Source organism: Ammospiza caudacuta, chromosome 6 (assembly GCF_027887145.1).
Source record: "Ammospiza caudacuta isolate bAmmCau1 chromosome 6, bAmmCau1.pri, whole genome shotgun sequence".
NCBI classification, from domain to species: domain Eukaryota; kingdom Metazoa; phylum Chordata; class Aves; order Passeriformes; family Passerellidae; genus Ammospiza; species Ammospiza caudacuta.
The window spans coordinates 62,651,221-62,670,363 of NC_080598.1; the positions used below are offsets into that span (position 1 = coordinate 62,651,221).

At 45.6% G+C, this 19,143-nt stretch overlaps 1 protein-coding gene and 1 non-coding gene across 2 annotated transcripts; one reads left to right on the plus strand and one right to left on the minus strand.

The window, feature by feature from the left end:
- Window positions 1-8,792: 8,792 nt before the first annotated feature.
- Window positions 8,793-18,681, plus strand: TBPL2 (TATA-box binding protein like 2). Its single transcript, XM_058807242.1, has 7 exons — window positions 8,793-9,082; window positions 12,143-12,531; window positions 13,255-13,342; window positions 13,566-13,657; window positions 14,724-14,891; window positions 16,297-16,391; window positions 18,115-18,681. Exons 1-7 carry the CDS (start codon window positions 9,032-9,034, stop codon window positions 18,192-18,194), a joined length of 963 nt encoding a protein of 320 aa, XP_058663225.1. The 5' UTR covers window positions 8,793-9,031; the 3' UTR covers window positions 18,195-18,681.
- Window positions 9,150-9,221, minus strand: TRNAG-UCC (transfer RNA glycine (anticodon UCC)). Its single transcript has one exon. It is a non-coding gene; the product is annotated as a tRNA-Gly (tRNA).
- Window positions 18,682-19,143: the final 462 nt, after the last annotated feature.

The following is a 19,143-nucleotide window of genomic DNA, read 5'->3' on the forward strand; positions in this document are numbered from 1 at the left end:
CAAGCAGCACAATAATAACCATGCTTTGAATTCCCATTAGAATCACATTTCAAAGCAAGTTCCAAATTGTCTTCTTCTTTCTTGGTGGCATCCTAGCAGAAGATGATTTTTTTGAGTGGAAAGTTAATGGTTATTAAATAAAGCAAATACAGAAATGTGACAGAAAACACCTCCTGTAAAACTCTCCCTGTGTGGTGGAGCAGTGACAGCCCAAATCCTTTTCTCCCATTCATCATTCACAGCACCTGCTCACTATTTATGCTATATATTTATTTATTATGCTATTTATTTATGTTATACATTAATCTAGGGCAGGTTTAAAATTAATACTCTTCTTCATCAATACCTATGGAATGAAGAATTTTTCCTTTGCAAAGAAAAACCTTTGCAACACCAACACATGTCCCTCCTCAGCACCTGAAACGCAGCAAACAGAATATGAAGTGAGAGATGGGGAGTGTGGTATTTTCAGGGTCCTCAGGATGAAGGAGGAATTGAGAATCTGACTCCATGTTCTTAGAAGGCTAATTTATTATTTCATGTACTTATATTATATTAAAGAATGCTATACTAAACTATACTAAAGAATAGAGAAAGGATACTTACAGAAGGCTTAACAAGATACTTATTAAAAACCCGTGACCCTGTCCAAAGTCCCAACACAGCTGGACCGTGATTGGTCATTAAATAAAAACAATTCACATGTTGAATAAACAATCTCCAACCACATTCCAAAGCACCAAAACACAGGAGAGAAAAATGAGGTAATATTGGTTTTCCTTTTTCTCTCTTCTCAGCTTCGCAGGAGAAGAAATCCTGGCGAAGGGATTTTTCAGAAAATATGACAGTGACAGGGGAGAAAAAAAAAGCAATGCAGAGTCAGACAGCCCTGATGCTCTGAGGGCTCCTTCAGCCTGGGGATCAGGTGTCCCAGGGCTGGAGCAGCCTGCAGGGCTGGCTCAGCACCTTCTGCTCTGCAGCCAGGGAAGGACGCGGGTTGAGCTGTGCGAGGCATCGCGGGACAGCGATGTGTGACAAACCTCTGAGGAAGCTGCAGCACGCACCCTGCCAGCCTGCCCGCAGAAATCAGAGAGCACAGAATCACAGAAATTCTAGGTTGGAAGAGACCTTTAAGATCATCGAGTCCAACCCATGTTCTAACACCTCAACTAGATCATGGCACCAAGTGCCACATCCAGTCTTTTTTTAAACTCTTCGAGGGATGGTGACTCTACCACCTCCCTGGGTAGATGATTCCAGTATTTGACCACTCTTTCTGTAAAATACTTCCTCCTTAATTCTAGCCTGTATCTCCCTTGGTGCAGCTTGAGACTGTGTCCTCTTGTTCTGTCCGTTGTTGCCCGGAGAAAGAGACCGACCCCCAGCTCACCACAGCCACCCTTCAGGAAGCTGAAGAGAGTGATAAGGTCACCCCGAGTCTCCTTTTCTCCAGGCTGAACAACCCCAGCTCCCTCAGTCGTTCTTCATACGGCTTGTGCTCCAAGCCCCTCACCAGCCTCGTTGCTCTCCTTTGGACACGCTCAAGCACAGGAGCCATCCCAGCTGCTCCTGCCACCGCAGAGCGGGTGAACATGGAGCTGTTTTGTCTGAGGTTTCACAGGGGATGTGTCCGCCTGCCTGGAGCAATGGGCGTCACGCCAAGGTCCCCGGTTTGCCACCCCTGGTGGTGACACGCACCTGCGTCCCAAGGGTGGCTGGAGACTTGGAAATGTTCACAAACCCTTCCTGTTCACAATCGCATCCTGTTCTCTGGTGCCCCAGGAGATCCAGAAATTCCCAACGTTGCAACTCACCGTGCATCCCTCTGCAAGATTCTATTTTAGCTCACACCTAAAATGAGCAAATATTCTTCTCTTCACCTATATATCTAATTTTTTTACACAGTAATAAGCCTATCCCTAGTGAACCTACAGCTGCCCACATTGTGCCTAGACTTGTAAGGTATTTAAAGGTTTCTGTCATCCTGTTCATAAGGCCTGGAGGGCAGAAAGGGTTAAGAACCAACTCAGATTCTCTAGGGAAAACAGAAAGGCACCAGAAAAGCCAATTCAACTGATTTTACCCAAAGGGACAAAAGAAGGTTTAGTAGGTCCTTTATAAAATGTCAGAGAGAAAAGCTTTATTTTCCCACAGGGAAAAACATACCCATTAACAAATTAGGTGAAAGCTGAGTGAGATGTTAAAGGTCTGAAATTCCTCAAAGCCTTTAAACTGTCTGCCTTCACACACTTCATTTATTTTGGACAGCAGCACTGCCCATGCCAACTTGGGAGCAAAGGGAACTGTGAAAATACCTGTGGATGAATTTATTTTTAATGCTAATAGGCAAATCTTAATTGATCTGAGCAACACTATTTGGGTTTTAGAGAACAACCAACTCCCAAATTCAAGCCCATCTGGGTTCCTCATTTTCCTCGGAGCATCACTGAGCAAACCTTCACAACTCTACCTGAGTGGAAACAGATTTCAGGGGAGCTACTCTTATATTTATGAGTTGGGTAAATGCTCATTGAAGGGAGGCCGAAGCAATCACAGTATTTAATTATTCCTGACAAGTCACAGGGAAAAAAAAAAAAAAAAAAAAAAGAGGAAAAAAATAACACCTATGTAATGAAGGGCACTGTGACAAGTGAGCTTCCTCCACAGCCTGCAGATACCAAAAATATATTAAAAAAATTCCCTATAGTATCTTGCATAGTATGGGGAAAATTAACTCCTATTCCACTTCCAGAGGCTGACCATAAATCCAAATGCTGTTGGAAGGAAACTGCAAAGACAGCAAGGAAGGAGGAAGAGCCAAATGGAGTGATGAAGCTGTAACAAAAGGGATCTCGGCTGGGATGAGCATGGAAATGAGATGAAGTGCAGGAGCTCACGGTGAGGCAGCAGAGCTGGGCACAGGCTCCTCCAGCACAGCTGAACCAACAGCATTCATCAGCAGAGCACGGGTGAGGGGCTGCAGTGACACAAACAGGACGGTGTTAACACTTAATTATGTGTGCTAAAAGCACAGAACCATCAAGGAGAGGGGATTGGAGCTTCTGCTGACATCTGGCAGCGTTTTGGCGAAGCTGTGTTTCTCCTGAGGTCCTCACTGATTCAGGAGCACCGATTTGCTGACGTTAATTGGAGGAAGAGGTAATGAGAACTGACTAATCACCGAGCTGTGTGCCCTGCAGACTCATTCCAGTGTCAGTCATCCTATCTTGCTGATCACTCAAGCAAAACTCAGTTTTAGGGGGAATTCAGTGGTTGGTCAGCACCCTTCTTTGACTCACTGTATTTGCATTTGGTTGTACAATAAGCTGATGAGAGCTGTGGTGGTGTCACAGCTCAGCTGACACAGCAGTGGAGGCATCACAGCACGTGCTGTAATTCCTGGAGAGCTTGCACTGAAGGTCTGGACATGCTAATGTCACTGCTGGTGTCTCCAATGTGACTGTGACCCCTGCAAAGTGAATTGGCAGAGCTCTGCCAGCACCTGCTGCGTGCACACCTCTCCTTTTCCCTGCAAACACACAGGGCTGCTGTTACCATATTGTTTTTCCAGATAAGGCTTAAAGGATCAGTATTTAATTGCAGCAGTGAGTTCAAGGTATGAGACACAGTGTTTGCATTAGAGAGATTTGTCACAAAACTTGGAGGGAAACAGCAGCACTCAGATGATCCATCACACACTCACCTCATTTAAATGCAATTCAATTTAGCCAGACCCTTTGGCACAAAAGTGGGAAAGATGACTTAACAAAAAGCACAGAAGAATACTTCTGACCCCAGGTGTCAGCTGGATTTGTGTGTGACATTCACAGAGGAGCTGTCCAAGAAAGCCTGCAGCCATTCATTGCTAGGCTGCAATTAAGGTGGCAGCCAATGTTTAAAACCCTCCTCATCCCACTCCCCCCTTTACTGGCCACATTTTAAATACAACACAGAATGAAAATAAAAACAGACTGCTGTGCCCTGCCCCACATGAGGCTGGGCCAGGATGAGTGGATTTCTACGCAAACAACACACAGAATGCCTTCCTTTAATCAGTTTGTTGCCTGACACAGATAGGAAAATTAAATGAAGTTAACTGTACAGTTCTCAAGTCACCATTCAGCCTTTCAGTTGAGACAGATGACTTCTACTTACAGTGCTTCTTCCTCTAGCATTCAGTGGAAAATTTGGCAATCCTCTCTGGGTCTGGTTCTCAGCAATTCTAGACATGGGAGCAGTTAGTGTCTCCATTGCACATAATAGAGCTGTAGAAGCCAGGGAAAAATGGCTCTTTTCTGGCCAGTTTCCCCCTTTCCCATCTGACAGAAATGATTTTCTTCCCTGATCCAAAAGCCAACACACCCTGGTCTCCACCAGTGAACATGGCAGGCACAGCACACAAATGCTCAGAGTCCCCTAAAGTTTGCAAAAAGTACCAAATTCCCCCATTTCTGCCCTTCTCAGGGAGTAAGAGAGCCCCAGTGTGAGCAGGGCAAAGAGGCAGCCCTACCTTTGTGTGATTGGGGCTGCATCACTGATCCAGGGAGGGACACAGAGCACTAGGGGTTAAATGGGAACTTACAGCCCTTCCCACCACCCAGCAAATCTGGATTGTGGCTCAACTCCCAGCCATTGTAACCTCAATTCTGCCACAGGGTTACTCCTGACTTACACAGGTAAAGTTAGACCCAGGTATCAACTCTAATGGGCCTGATTCTGTTCCTGTTTACACCAGCACAACCTGATTATGATGATAAATAATTCTGGGAAATTACCTGGGAAATGACCCTGGATTCTGGCTCAACTCCCAGCCATTGTAACCTCTCTTCTACTACAGGGTTACTCCTGACTTACACAGGTAAAGTTAGACCCAGGTATCAACTCTAATGGGCCTGATTCTGTTCATGTTTACACCAGCACAACCTGATGATAATTATGATAAATAATTCTGGGAAATGACCCTGGATTCTGGCTCCCAGCCATTGTAACCTCACTTCTGCAGAGGGTTACTCCTGATTTACACAGGCAAAGTCAGACCCAGGTATCAACTCTAATGGACCTGATTCTGTTCGTGTTTACACCAGCACAACGTGATGATGATGATAAATAATTCACAATTAAAAGCCAAATTACTCACTATTACTTGGTGAGTAGTCATGGCAACTTCTTTCCTTTCCCAGCAATAAATTCAGTATCTGCTGATACTGCCAGGCACTGATCAGGTCTGGAAGGAGAATTATGGGATAGACAATATGAGGGCGATGGTCACACTCGTCAGACCAAAGGCACTCCAGCATCTCTCTCTGATGGCTGCAGGCATTTCTCAAGAGCTTTTCCAGCTCCATGCAGATCCTTTGCTCCCACTGACCTGACTGCAGCTCACCTGCTCCTCTCCCTGACCCTCTCCAAGTTCCCCCTCTGCACCTCACTCTATTTACATCCCTGCCACGATGGCAATCAAGGCACAGGGACCAAAACAAGGCTAAACCACACAGAAGGAACAACCTCCACAACAAGACTTGCATCCTGCTGTTGACAGAGGAGTGCTGGCTCCTGGACTAATTACAAAGTGCTGAATTTGGAGACACCTTGTGCATAATATATTGATTTTTTTTTTTCCCTTGGAGCATGGTTCCAGCTCTCAGTTGCTCTTCTACGTGCTCCAAAGGCAGAGTTTTAATGCTGCAGGCAGAGAAGGCACCAGGAGATGGAAGCTACACACGAGGCAAACTCCACTCTTCTGAGACAATTACAGCCATAAAGGTTTAACATAAAGCTCAGGAGAGCAGAAAGCAGAACACTGTCAGTCACAAGCTTTTCATTCTGAAACCGGCTCCTAAAAAAGATAAGATAAAGCCAAACCAGATTAACCAACTTCAAAGCAAGCAGCAAGGCATTTAGGGCACGCTAGAATAGAATGCAGCTGTGCAGAGCGCTGATGAATTAAACAGGTAGAGGTTCCTTAATGACTTGCTCCTTGTCCCTTGCAGGTTTTTGGAAGTTTCCTGTGATTAGTCCCATCCCCTAACGAGATTCCAGCATCCAGGTGATGCAGCAGTGCCTGCCACAGAAATGTTGATGAGGATGATGGAGGTGAGCAAGCAGGAGCTCTGTGGAACAGCCTCCCCCAATCAGTTATCCAAGGAAGAGTGATATTGAATGACTCTTGCAAGGGACACACAAAGCACTTACTGTTGAGCTCATCATCAACTTTTTAAGTCAAATTAACCAATTTGCTAACTAAGGCTCATGGCAATTCCTCACGACAGTAAGTCTGTAGTGCAGTGATTCATCAGGCGGTCACAGAACCGGGGGGGGGCTCCTCCTGCCCTGACTCAGGATGGCTGCTGCTTCCCAAAGGAGTTTAAAAGCTGGGGGAAAGAGAATGGGAGGAAAATAAGAGAGGGAAAGGGAAGAAAGGGGGGGTAAGTGGAACACAAGGCAGTTTGAGAGAGAAATCATATTTTTTAAAATTGACATGGGAAAAATAGTTGCCTTTCTAACATCATTTGATTTGGATGATGTGAAATTAAGCAGGTAGGTCTCATGAGTTCTAAGTGGTACATTTTGCGTTAACATCTGTCCAGCCCATGGCAGGGGTCAGTCTGCTGCTGAAGAAGGAAGGAGCAGAGAGGGAATGATGCCTCTGCTGACCAAGAAGGAGAGACACAAAAGTGGGAACAGCCCAGGGATTCAGCTCACTGGAATACTGCTCTCTGGACCTCCCACCACCTGAACTGTCACTCCCTGGGGCTCCCAGCACTGCACAACCCCTCATGGAGCCTCCCCCACTGCAGATTTCCAGCTTGGAAGAGCAGGCTGCAAGCACAGAGCCCTCCTGAGGCACAGCCATACCTGCTCTCCTTAGGGCAATGGCCAGAAGACCCTTTGCCCTACAGCAAAGCAACCCTGAAAGCTCTAACTGCAAACACAGCATGGCTCTTGGATCCTCAGAGGCTCTCTCCTCTTTCTAAACACCTTCCCTTCTTCAAATGGGTAAATAATCTTTCACCCATTTAATCTGAGACACCAAACTCCATGACTCACCCAAAAATCTCAGCACTTCCTTGTGGCCCTGCCATTTGTCCTTATTCAAGGCAAGAAATGACACCAGTATCAAGAGATTTGTATTTTATGTTCTCTGTGATGTAGCCTCACTCACTTGAGCACCATAATTTGACCTTCTGTATCTCAGCTTCACAAAATGCAGACAAATCCGTTCCCAGGGGCTCCAGGATGAACACATCTCCTCTCCAGGGGGTTCTGCAATGAAGGATTAATTAGCTGAGGAAATTCACAGCACTGCAGCTGCAATGCTACAGGCAGGGCCACACCAGGGGAGCCCCAGGAGCACCTCCAGCTTCCCAACTGGAGCACAGCAATAGTGTCACACGCTGGGGGAGCACCAACCTCCTGGCCCCCTGAGATGTCACTGCAAGGACAACACTCAGCACAATCCCTGTGCTCAGTTCAGTGATTTCTGTGGGCAGGGCAGGCCCACAGGGCTCTCAGGGAGCTGGGCTGGCACTGCAGAGCCCCCCAGCACTCAGTGCCCCATCCTGTTGTGCCCCCAAAGGCAGCTGAGACCACAGAGCTGTCTGTGAGCACCCCAATCACCTGCCAGCCCTAAATGGGACATTTCAGATTTAACCATCCTGAGCTGACCCGAGCTAGCTCCACCAGCCTCCCAAATTCAAAGCACAACCTCCCTGAGTGCTCTCCTTGCTTTGCTGCCTGATTTGCCTCCAGGACAGGCTGTGTGATGCAAACCAACCTGCTTGAGGCTGGATTTTTCTGGAGCTGGGAGGATTTGGCACCTTTTATTACTCACTTGTAAAGTGACTCCCAGAAATACCACAAACAAGCCCAGCAGGCTGCCTGAGGAGGGAAGGATGCTCATGTATGCTCTGTTCCTTGGATAAAGGGCATTAATCTAAGCCTTTGCACCTGTGGGGCAGTGAGAAGAGCCTGGCAGCACCTCCCAAGGACCTGCTGCATGTCTGAGCTTTGACATCTTCTTCCAAAGGGTTTCTTCAGCTCAGCTTGCTGTTTGTAAGCAAATCTCACAGCAAAATCCTGTCTGGCAGAGCAACAGTGCAGTGATCACAACATCCACCAGCTCTAGCAGGCACAGGGACCTGTTCCCAGCTGTGCCTCCACAGAAATCCATCCATCCATCCATCCATCCATCCATCCATCCATCCATCCATCCATCCATCCATCCATCCATCCATCCATCCATCCCCACACAGCAGCAGGACAGGAGAGGAGGAACAAGTCAGGCAGCAGCTGCTGGCATTGACTCAAGTGGCACCCAAGCCAAACTGTGTCAGCAGTGTGAGCCTCCCACAGCATCCAGCAGCCGTGAGCTCCTTCCTGGGAACGTGCTGCCTCACACCGGGACATGGGAAAAGGGAATGGCCCCAAATCATCACTCACAGAGGGCAGATGTACTCTCCAGAGGGGAAATGCCTGCATGGGGAGGACAGTGAATGTAAAACTAAAGGCTTCTCCCTGCTCCCCCTAAGCAGTGTTAACCCAACTGAGAATAAACCATTTCATCACAACGCCTTCAGTTTGAAGTTTACACTTTTAGCTGCAGGGGGCTCCTCTCGAAGGACCAGATGTGCCTCATTGCACTCAATGAGGCAGGTGGAAGAAATTAAGGGGCACGTGACACTTGCTAAAAAGCATCACCTGGGAAGGTCTAAACTACATTGACTACTACTAACTACAAGGTCCGAGTCATTTCTCTTCAACCCTGCAGAGGAAAGCATGCTCAGAGGCACAGGTTGTGTTTTTAGGCTCCAGTAAAGCACACGAGAAGAGCACCCTGATTTCTCTAATGCTGCAGGATGGGACAAACCCTCTCAGACAGCCGTGCGGGCAGAGCAGAGGCTCCAAGGCTGCTTGATGAGGGTAAAGCTCCCAGCTGTGATGGGCTCCGCTCCCTGACAAGCCACAGGTGCTGTCCCGGCGTTAAAAGCAGGACAGGAGCAGCGCTGAGGGCTTTGTGTCGGTGGCTGTGCCCATGGAGGGCGTATCGCCGCTGGAGCGGTACCTGGAGAGCTGCAGCGGGCAGGTAAGGCAGGAAGGAAAATATCAACCGAGGAGGGGAAAAAATAAAATAAAGCGGAACAAAAAGTAGCTGCGTTGGCCGGGAATCGAACCCGGGTCAACTGCTTGGAAGGCAGCTATGCTCACCACTATACCACCAACGCTGCGATGGAAATAGCTCCGCAGCCGCGCCTCAACTGCGGTATTACCGCATTCCTGCTGGGTGAGCCTCAAATTCCGCTGTTCTGAGGGGTTCCTCCTTGTCCCGGGGGGTTTCCTCCTTATCCCAGGGGATCCCTGCTGTCCCGGAGCTGCCGGGAGCATGGAGGAGCTCTCTGGAGCAGGAGGTTGCCTTCACTCCCTGCTAAGAGGGATGATGCTGCCTGTGAGGGTCAGCCCGGGTGCTGGCGTGGGTGGGCACTGAGAGGGCAGGAGCTCGCATCTCCTCGCTATGTTAGTAAATGTCTGCAAAAATTCATTATTTCGGGGTTTGGAATGGTTGTCCTCTACCTACTATAAACAACGTGTAAGTCTCACCTTTTCTGCTCCCCCAGCCTGCCCAGTAAGATGTGCTCTTCAGAGGGCTGAGGAAGGACTCCAAAGAAACTCTCTAATAAAAATGCTGTTTTGTTTAAGGAGCCTTGTGCAAATGCATAAATGCTTAATTTTCAACAGGAAAAGCTGTTGTTAAGCAGTGTAATTCAAAGCACAAGCCAAGTGTTTTGGTTTAGTTAGACTCGTCCTGATCTCAGGTGGCTGTAGGAACAACTGAGAGAGGGCTGGACTCCACAGCTGAGCATCCTCGTTACTCAGGAAACAAAACTTCTTCGCATCCTGTTGTAAACTCATTTTCAGCTCAGAAAACAGGCTTAGCGCAAGCTGTTTAAATCCAGAGACGATCCTGTGGCAGTGGGTAAAGCCCTCTGAATGTGCCCTCACAAAGTACATAATGTGGCAATGTATAATACAGCTTTTACAAGTCCTGGTGAGCTTTTTATATTTCACATTTGCTGGTACCCTTGATAATAGCAGATGTGTGATAGGAGGAAAAAAATAATCCAAGTCTGTTGCTTAAGGCAGCTGGGTTTGATTTGTGTCTACCTGAGTTGCGGGATTTCTGCAGTGGAAGTGAAAAAGGCTGTTTCCCCTCAAACTGCCCCAAACGGAGGGATCTCAGACAGGATCTGTGGGTGAAATCTCCTCCCTGGAGCTGCTAGGAGATGGCCAAAGCTGTGCAGTTGGTGGGGCCTTGGTGAAGTTAATTAACCCAGAGTCCATAGCAATAACCCTTGGCAGCCAGCCCAATGCAAACATGGTCTTGTGCCCCTTTTGCAGCCTCTGAGCATCTGTCTGACAAGAAGGAAATATTCCCCAGCACTTAACCCTGTCAGGGCTTTCCTCACACCTCTTAGGTGCAAACCTGATCAGAAAGGAAAATTTGCTTTCTGTTTCTACTTGCTCTATGCAATTGACTCTACTTTTTGAAAACTTCACAGCTGTGTGATACTTCTAGCCTCATGTACCACTCGTTTCTCCATCAGGTTTTTTAAGATATGTCACAAACTGGCTTTGGTTGTTTGTTTGTGGGTGGTTTTTTTACTGAATGTTATGTTCATTCCTTGATGCCCATTAGTATGATGTGAGTAGTCTCACAGGGAGCTATTTGTATCATTTTCTCTACATTGTGGTTCCTACAAAACCTTCCTAATGAGCTCCTGCACAACTAATCCTTAATCCACTGGAATTCTTGCTGAGATTGTGACTTCCTTCATTTGCTGCTGCCTTGAAAAAGATCTATTTAAAATAGACATAATATTTTATTTGTAACTATTAATTACATATTTTACCATTTTTTCTAAAGGGTAAAGGAGTACATAGATTTATTCAAGAGCTTCCTGCCCAACAGATCTTCTGTGGGGCTCTGCATTTAGAAGTCAGTTTTAGAAGCAGTTTTAATTGTGGGTACTTTTCTGATTGCATCTGTATTCAGGCTAGTGAGGGTTTTCTGGATGATTTGTCACTTTGTCAGAGTTCTCCAAGTGTCTGCAGGCAGATATGCTGCAAAGCAGGAGCAGAGCTGTCCCCATGTGCATGGCTGGGTTGCCAAGTGAGCTGCCTAGAAGAGAGCAGCACTAGCTCAGGGCTGGGAAGCATTGATCTGGAAATCCTGCTCCTGCTGGAGGTCAGGCACTTGCTGCCAACTCCAGGGCTCAGTCTCATGCAACACTCCCTGCTCTGATTTGTGCTTGGATTTTTCAAGTCCTTCTGGCTTTTGAACCTAAAAATGCCTGATTAAACACAAAACCTCTTGTGCGGATTCTTTAGTCCAAGCTGTCACCTGCTGTGGATGTTGGCAGAAATCACCTTCAGAAAGAGGTTTATGCACTACTGGAGAGGGAATAAATCCTGTCCTGAAACTCTTGCCTCATTGACATGATGATGCTTTTTAAGAGCTTTTAATAATAAATAGTTGATAAAGGACATCATCAGTATGGAAGAGCTTACTTGCAGGTGTGCTGTGTGCTTGGTTCTGCTGACTGTGGTGAGGCTTTTTTTAGTCCCATCTTCTCATCTCTAGCTTCACTCAGGCTGGTGGCCTCCAGGAGCTGAGGAATTAATTGCTGCTGGTTCTGTGAGCTGCTGCCCTCTGTTGCACAAAGCAAAGCTGACACTGTCCCCTGCTAGCAGGGAGAGGAAACGGAATAATTTACAGAATGGGAGATCAAGACAGCCAGAAAATGCTGTCTGTCTTCCTAGGAAAAACTCAGGAGTGTGATAATGTGGTTGTGGTGTGACAGTGGCTGTGAAAGGTGAAGTGCCAGTGTTGTACCTGCATTTCTCAATTAGTGCTATTCAGGAATTCTCTAGAGTGCCCATGGAGTGTGGTGCAAATGCATTTATACAAGCTACCTGGATTTTCATACACTCACAGACAAGCAAAGGACACACTTTCAACCTTAAAACTAGTCTTTGCTAAAATATATATTGGGGGAAAATTATTGAAACTTGCTCATTGAAGATTAATCTTAATTTACTCTCCTTGTTTTAATGCAAGACCCTTAATGGCACTTTTTCTTAATTCAAGGATGACTTCTCCACTAGTCCTCATCTGTTCACTCTTATGAGCCCTTATGATTTAGAACTTCCAATTCAAGCATCTTCCCAGTTAAGTGAGTCCAAGGAGCTCCACACAGACTTCTCCTCCGTGGACCTCAGCTTTCTCCCAGATGTCACGCAAGACAACAAAGAACAAAGCCTCTCTGAGGATGGTCAGGAAACCCAAAAAGAGCTTGATGGGTCACTCCCAAGTAAGGAGGACAGCGGTGTTTTCATGGATGAGAGCAGCTTGTCACATCCAGGTGCAGCTGAGCCATCTCCTGAAGTTCCTGGCGTGTGTCCTCCCCTGACTCCGATGACTCCGATCACCCCGGCAACATCTGCCTCAGAAAGTTCTGGAATAGTCCCCCAGCTGCAGTAAGTTATGTGCTGTTCATGTGGCACACACACCATAGTCAGAGTTTGGCTTAAACTGCAAGGTGTTGCTCTGACTTTTCACTTGGAGAATGTAGCAAGCATGGCTTGGCCTTAAATAAGCCAAAAACTACAGAAGTAGTTTTTTAGGGGTCTTTTTCCCTCTTGATGGGGAGAGGTGGAGAAAATTAAATTACAATATTGGATAAAAATATGAAGATCCTTAAGAAGGAGGATTTCCTCCAGGAAGGACAATGTGAAGGATGACTCCAGGGGTTTAAAAATGTCACTCTGCCTTTTCAAAAGGAGAAACAGAACCTCTGGCCTCATTAAAAGATGCTGTCCTGTCTAGGATAGAGCACCTCTGGAATAGTTTATACCTGTAGAAAATAACCCAGCCCTGCCTACCTTAGGTGCTGTAGTAACTCTAAATAGTCAGTAATGGTTCAATCCCAAGCTGTGAAAGGCTTCAGTGATGCAGTTTTTGGAAGACACACAAACTTTTAATTCAGAGAATAATAACTTCACACTTTGTTCTATCTCAAAGTGCAGTTTTGGATTGAATTACTTAAGTTTTGCCAGAAGTAGCTTAATGCTTGAGTGGGGAAGAGACAGGCAGGAAATCAGATGATGGCAATTATTAATTGGAATGTGACTGTACTGCTGGGGGGGTGGCTCTGCAGTGGCTGGATTTTGCAATGAGAAAATTCCTCCCTCATTCCACAGGAATATTGTGTCAACTGTAAACTTGGCTTGTAAACTGGATCTGAAGAACATAGCTCTGCATGCCAGAAATGCAGAGTATAACCCAAAGGTAAATCTTGGACTCAAAGCTTTACCCTCACTTCCCTTTCCCAGTGATCCTGTGACTGTGCTCTTAACTCTCCTGCTCCTGGGTGGGTGGGAAATAACTTCAAGTGGGAAAGAAACTCTTAAAAAGCAAATATGTGTTGTGATAAGCTTTGGAATTGTTAATTTTTGTAAGACTGAACAGAAATACAGCTTAATTCCTGACAGGTTTTCCTTTGAATTTGTAGAGGTTTGCTGCTGTCATCATGAGAATCAGGCAACCACGAACAACAGCCCTCATCTTCAGTTCAGGAAAAATGGTCTGCACAGGAGCAAAAAGGTATTTTTCTGGTTTTTCCCTTCCCTCTAAAGGTCTGGGTCTTGCAGCTATGCATGTATTTTGAAGGAGAATGTCTTACTTAAAAAGTCTTGCTTAAAACATCTAGCAAAGCACTAACTGCAAGAAAAGTGAAGCACTGATATTGAAAATCTTCCTTTCTTCATGATGGCACCTTAGCAATTTCTGAACTGTGTACTTCTGTCCCTGAATTTAGAGTGAGCTGAGCAGACATCAGTAGAAAAGCTGCTGAAATTCCCAGAATTTGTTAAGGGGTTATTTGCATTTCTCACGGATTTTTAAAGTGTTTAGGACATAACTTGTGTCTGTCAAGTCTCTCTTCAGTGTCTGTGTTCACCAGTCAACACATCTGCCTCTAGAGGAAATGGGAATTGGGGAAAGCAAAAGTTTCTTTCTGTACTCTGAAGCTTTTTCCCCCTGAAGTTCAGCAGAGTCTGCCTTGGTTTTTATATCCCAAAACAATCAATTAGAATTAATTAACTCATGCTTAGGAGACCTCTTCTCCAGCCCCTACCACCACCCCAGGCAGGTGAATTGTAATGATGCCTGCAGTCTAACCCCTGGATCAGCACTGAGCTGTTTTGAGGAACTGAGAAACCTCTCAAAAGGGGAACTGCTGAGTGATGAAACATCTCCAGTGGGTTCAGCCAGACCACAGGAAGGTGAATGAACAAGTGCCTTACTCTTTTATTTCCCTACAGCAGTTCTGGGGATGGAGCCTTGCTATTTTGAGTGGCAGGATCTCTTTTTATGGAACGCAGATTAGCACAGTGGTGGCTATAAACTGAATTCCACCTCAAGAGCAGAGGAAAGCACAAATAAAAGTTGTTTTTTCCCCTTTGCTCTTTCTTCAGTGAAAAGCCCCATCCCTGGAAGTGTTGCAGGCCAGGTTGGATGAGGCTTGGAGCACCCTGGAATAGTGAAAGTGTCCCTCCCCATGGCAGGGGGTGGAACAAGATGGGTTTAAGGTCTCTTCCAGCCCCAGCCATTGTGGGATTCTGTGATTTGAGGGCTGTTTGGAGATTACAACAAAGATTTCTTCCCTCAGTGAAGAGCAGTCGAGGCTGGCAGCCAGGAAATATGCAAGGGTGGTGCAGAAGCTCGGCTTCCCTGCCAAGTTCTTGGACTTCAAGATCCAGAATATGGTGGGGAGCTGTGATGTGAGGTTCCCCATCCGCCTGGAGAGCCTGGTTCTCACCCACCAGCAGTTCAGCAGGTAGGAGGAGATCAGGTACAGCCCTGTGCACCTGGCAGCAGGGCCTGAGGCCACTTGAGCCTGGTCTGTGCCTTTGCTCTGATGCCTTGTGAAGGCTGACCTAGAACAGAGGCTGGGCAGAGCTAAAGAATAAAGTTGGGATTTAATAGGAGACATCAATGGATCCACCTTGGGCAGCACCAGAGCCCAGCCAGGGCTGCACACAAGATGAGCCAAAACGGTCACAAAAGGGATGACTGTTCATGGGGTCTCTCCCTTGGCTCAATTTTGCTCCATTTGCACCTTGCAGTTCATTGTCCCATTCCAGCTTTAGCCCCTGCAGTCCCACCCTGCTTGTTTTTCTCTCTCCAGCCCATGGTGTTTGTGCTCCTGGGCTGGGATTTGGATCATTTGTCCTTGGTGCCCAGCTGGAGCAGGAATTGTTTTGTCTCCCTGCTCTGTGCACAGAGCTCACCATCCCCTGATACGGAGCCCAGACCCACACACTAAAGCAGCACAGAACCTGAGAAATAGAAAAGCTCAAACCTGAGGCATCAGCTCCATTGTGGGTTTTAATACCAATGTGGCCTCTTAACTCCCAGCAAAGCAAATTCCTGTCTGCAGGGATAAGGTTTCCAACCTTCAGGCATGAAGCCAAACTGCAGTTGCAAAATACAGAATTGCAGGTATACTGTGTTTTCTGGGATATTGTTTTGGTTCTGTTTGGATGTTCTTTAGCCAAGAATTGAAAGAAAAGCTGTAGCTGAGTGAGGGCATGTTGTACCTGTGAGATCAGCTTGTTCAAAACTAGATATTGCCATCAGGAAAGGATGATTTCAGCACTGACAGAGCCAAAATTCAGTTGTCTTTTATTAGCACTGCATCTAATAGTTTGCATTTCATTTAGGAGCTAGATATACATTAAATATTTACATTGGCTCTTATCTTGTCTTAGTTGCACAGGATGGTTCCTGATAAGGGTTCTGTGCAGACTAGGAAGGATTTACTGTGAAGGGTGCCCAGAGAAGCTGGGGCTGCCCCTGGAAGTGTCCAAGGCCAGGCTGGATGGGGCTTGGAGCACCCTGGGAATAGTGGAAGGTGTCCCTGCCATGGCAGCGGGTGGAATTAGGTGATTTTTAAGCCAGGCCATTCCATGATTTGAGGACTGTATGAAGATTACAATAAAAGTTCCAAAGTTATGACAAATCAGAAGTGGCTCACAAGTCTTTAAAGTTCAGCATGAAGATCCCCCACCAGCTCCATCTCTTCAAGATGTCCAAAACCTGACCTGAACCTTCCTCAGGGCAGCTAGATAAAATCAGTGTGGTTAATTACCTTACTGCTACTATAATTAAGGAGCACTTTATTCATACAACGCTGAAACAGCTTTTGCATTTTACTGATGTCACCTGCTTGCTTTGAACAGCTATGAACCTGAACTATTCCCTGGCCTGGTTTATAGGATGGTCAAACCAAGGATAGTGCTGCTGATCTTTGTGTCTGGGAAAGTTGTACTGACTGGTAAGTGCTGTCTCTCTGTGTCTCTACCCGCTGCTTCACTTTCTGAGAGCATTTAAATTAAAAATTAACTAAAAATCAGTATCTTGCCACAGTAAAGCCACTCAGGGATCTTTTTAATGGCTGCTGCAGTTTTATCTGTGTTTTCTGCAGATAACATCAGTATTGTTGCACTAGAATATTGTATTATTTCATGTACAGAGTCTCAGATTTCCATGTTAAGTATTTTTTTATTCAAAGCCTGATGCCACGAGCCAATGCAGAGGATGCCAACAGGATGCTGCCATGCCAGCAACTACTCAGGCACTTAAATAGGAACCTCACAATAAGCAATTTAAAATTGCTTGGACAGGAAACAAACTTCTTAAAACACTTCACTGACAACATTTAGTGGGGATTATCAGAGGAAAGGGTGGAGATCTTAGAGCTTGTTCCAGACTGTTTGGCAAAAAAATCGTGAGGCAAAAGCCTTGCTGAGTCAGTGTGCTCAGCAGATACCTGTACCTCAGATCCCAGGTGTGACTTTTTGAAAAAAGGTGAATTCCTGAGCTCCTTTTTGTGAAGCTCATGTAAAGGCTTCCATTCAGATGTACTGAAAGGTGAATGGTGCTTGTTCCCAGAAGCTCTGAATGTGATATTCATGTTCACAACACAGCTTTGGGAGTGGGGAAGGCAGAAGTGCCTGCCTTAGCCAGAGATTCTCACAACCATAAATCAGGAATGAGCTCAGCCAGCTGAAGGATGGGGCACGCAGGACAAAGCTTAAATGCTTCCCCCTCCAATGTCCACAATTTTCTTAGGTCTAGTAAAATTATACTGGTCAGTAAAATCATACTGGTCAGTTCCATTCCACTGATGCTTGCATTTTTGGGGTACACTGATTGTAATGGCCTTGCTGCACACTCAGCCCTTTGCTGTGAGTCCTGGGCCAGCTGTAATGACAAATTAGCTGAGATGTGAGGAGGGTTTTTGTTTTTCCCTTAATCAAGAAAGTAACTTTACTTTTGAAAGTAAAAGTTGTGGTAAGGTAGATGAATTATTCATGTCCAAGTGAGGACATGAGTAAAGGTTTACACATCCAACTTAAGCAGGGCTTAATTCCACTTTTAGTTTATTTGAATGCAGTTTTCTCCTGGCTGATGTTTGTTGGACCAGCATGAGTAGTGTTGCTGGCAGGGAATATTCCTGCCTACTGCAATGCAGTTTGTGTGCAAAACTTGGTATTAAAGATTTACTACCAGTACCACAGAAAAGGATTTAAAATCAAAGGTGTCCTAACACACAGCGTAAAATTAAAACTGCTTCTCAGAGCTGGAAAAGGAGAGTTCTCAAACTGTGGAACAACTCCCAGTATGAAATAAAGGCCTTTCACCTCTTGTTCCTGCCTTTCCACTCACCTCATGAACAGAGCTATTATTTTTAAGCAGATAACACCATGGTGGTGCTCAGTTGCTTTTTTTTCCCATCTTCAAAGCCAATATTTTGCAACTGTCAAGAGCAGAAAATTGCTGTTTTGGTTCCACAGGTTAAACAAAACTAGTCTTAAAGCTAAGCAAGCTGGAAAATGCTCTTTGAGGTGGCAGATAGAAATTCTGCCTTTAATAGTAAGGTGCTTTCAGTCTCCTGGGTTTCTTCATGGTTTGTAATCTTACTGGGTTTGAACTGCATTTAGTTTAAGTTCAGCACTCTTAATTCATGGTCTTTTTTATCTTAAATGTCCATTTAGGAGCAAAAGACCGTTCTGAAATCTATGAAGCATTTGAGAACATCTACCCCATTTTAAGAGGCTTCAAGAAACCATCGTGACACAGCTCCCAGAGCAATCCAGAACAACCCCTGGACTTGTGTTGCTGTGCTTGGAGCAGAACCAAGGGCATTCCTGGACACATCTGTGGATTATTAAGCAAATTATTCATTTCGGAATGCCACATATGCTGATGCCTTTCTATAGCTTGTGAAATGTTCTTTTCTTTCAGATTATCTGAGTTCTGACAATTTCTGTCAAGTTAAAGCACTTGATAAATTAATGCACTTTTAATAGAATGTATGTTAAGGTGGCACTTAAAAATATTTTGCAATAGAAGCCACGTGTCTCCTTCCCTGTTGAACAGGTGAATCCACACTGCACTTCAAACTGGATTAATCAGAATCCTCAGCTCTAAGTGTCTTGATTTGCTCCTGCAGTGTTGTAGTTTCATGTTTAAGCTCAACATGTCTATAGCATGGCTTACAAAATCCTGTATGAGCTGATTTTGGTGTTTAGAACACAAGTGTTAAAATCACTCTGATCCCACTGGCTGGGTAAGTTCTTGTGTTTGAGGGTAGAGGGTTTGCTTTCACAGAGAAGACATTCCATGTCCTGACTGCTGGGACACACCTAGAAAATCTGTGGGTAGAGGGGTGTAACTAATTAAATTATCTAATTTGACATGGGACAAGTTAGATTTTAACCAAATGGTCCCCACTTGATGGGAGATGATGGGAGTTTGGTGCTGACAAAATATGTTGGTTTGGAACTTTGTTAGAAATGGATTTAAGGAAAATACAAAAAGTCTTGGATGCTCATGGCAATTTTAATTATCTCTGTTTTTTAACCAGAGTTCAGCCAATGGCAGTAATTTGGTAATTTTGGAGCAAAACCAATGAAGTTTTCTGTAGTTGGTTTGAAGTCAAGCCTTTCTTTTCAGAAGGTGTCCTGCCCAGCAGGAACAGGGCAAAGCCTGTCCCATGGCTGCTCTGGAAAGCCCCTGGAAGC

What these genes read in the sequence shown, in the direction of transcription:
- TBPL2 (XM_058807242.1), top strand. Translation starts at nt 9,032, where the DNA reads ATGGAGGGCGTATCGCCGCTGGAGCGGTACCTGGAGAGCTGCAGCGGG. An exon ending in GTCTGCACAGGAGCAAAAAG is followed by an intron (nt 13,658 to 14,723) that starts GTATTTTTCTGG and finishes TTCTTCCCTCAG; the next exon opens with TGAAGAGCAGTCGAGGCTGG. An exon ending in TGGGAAAGTTGTACTGACTG is followed by an intron (nt 16,392 to 18,114) that starts GTAAGTGCTGTC and finishes ATGTCCATTTAG; the next exon opens with GAGCAAAAGACCGTTCTGAA.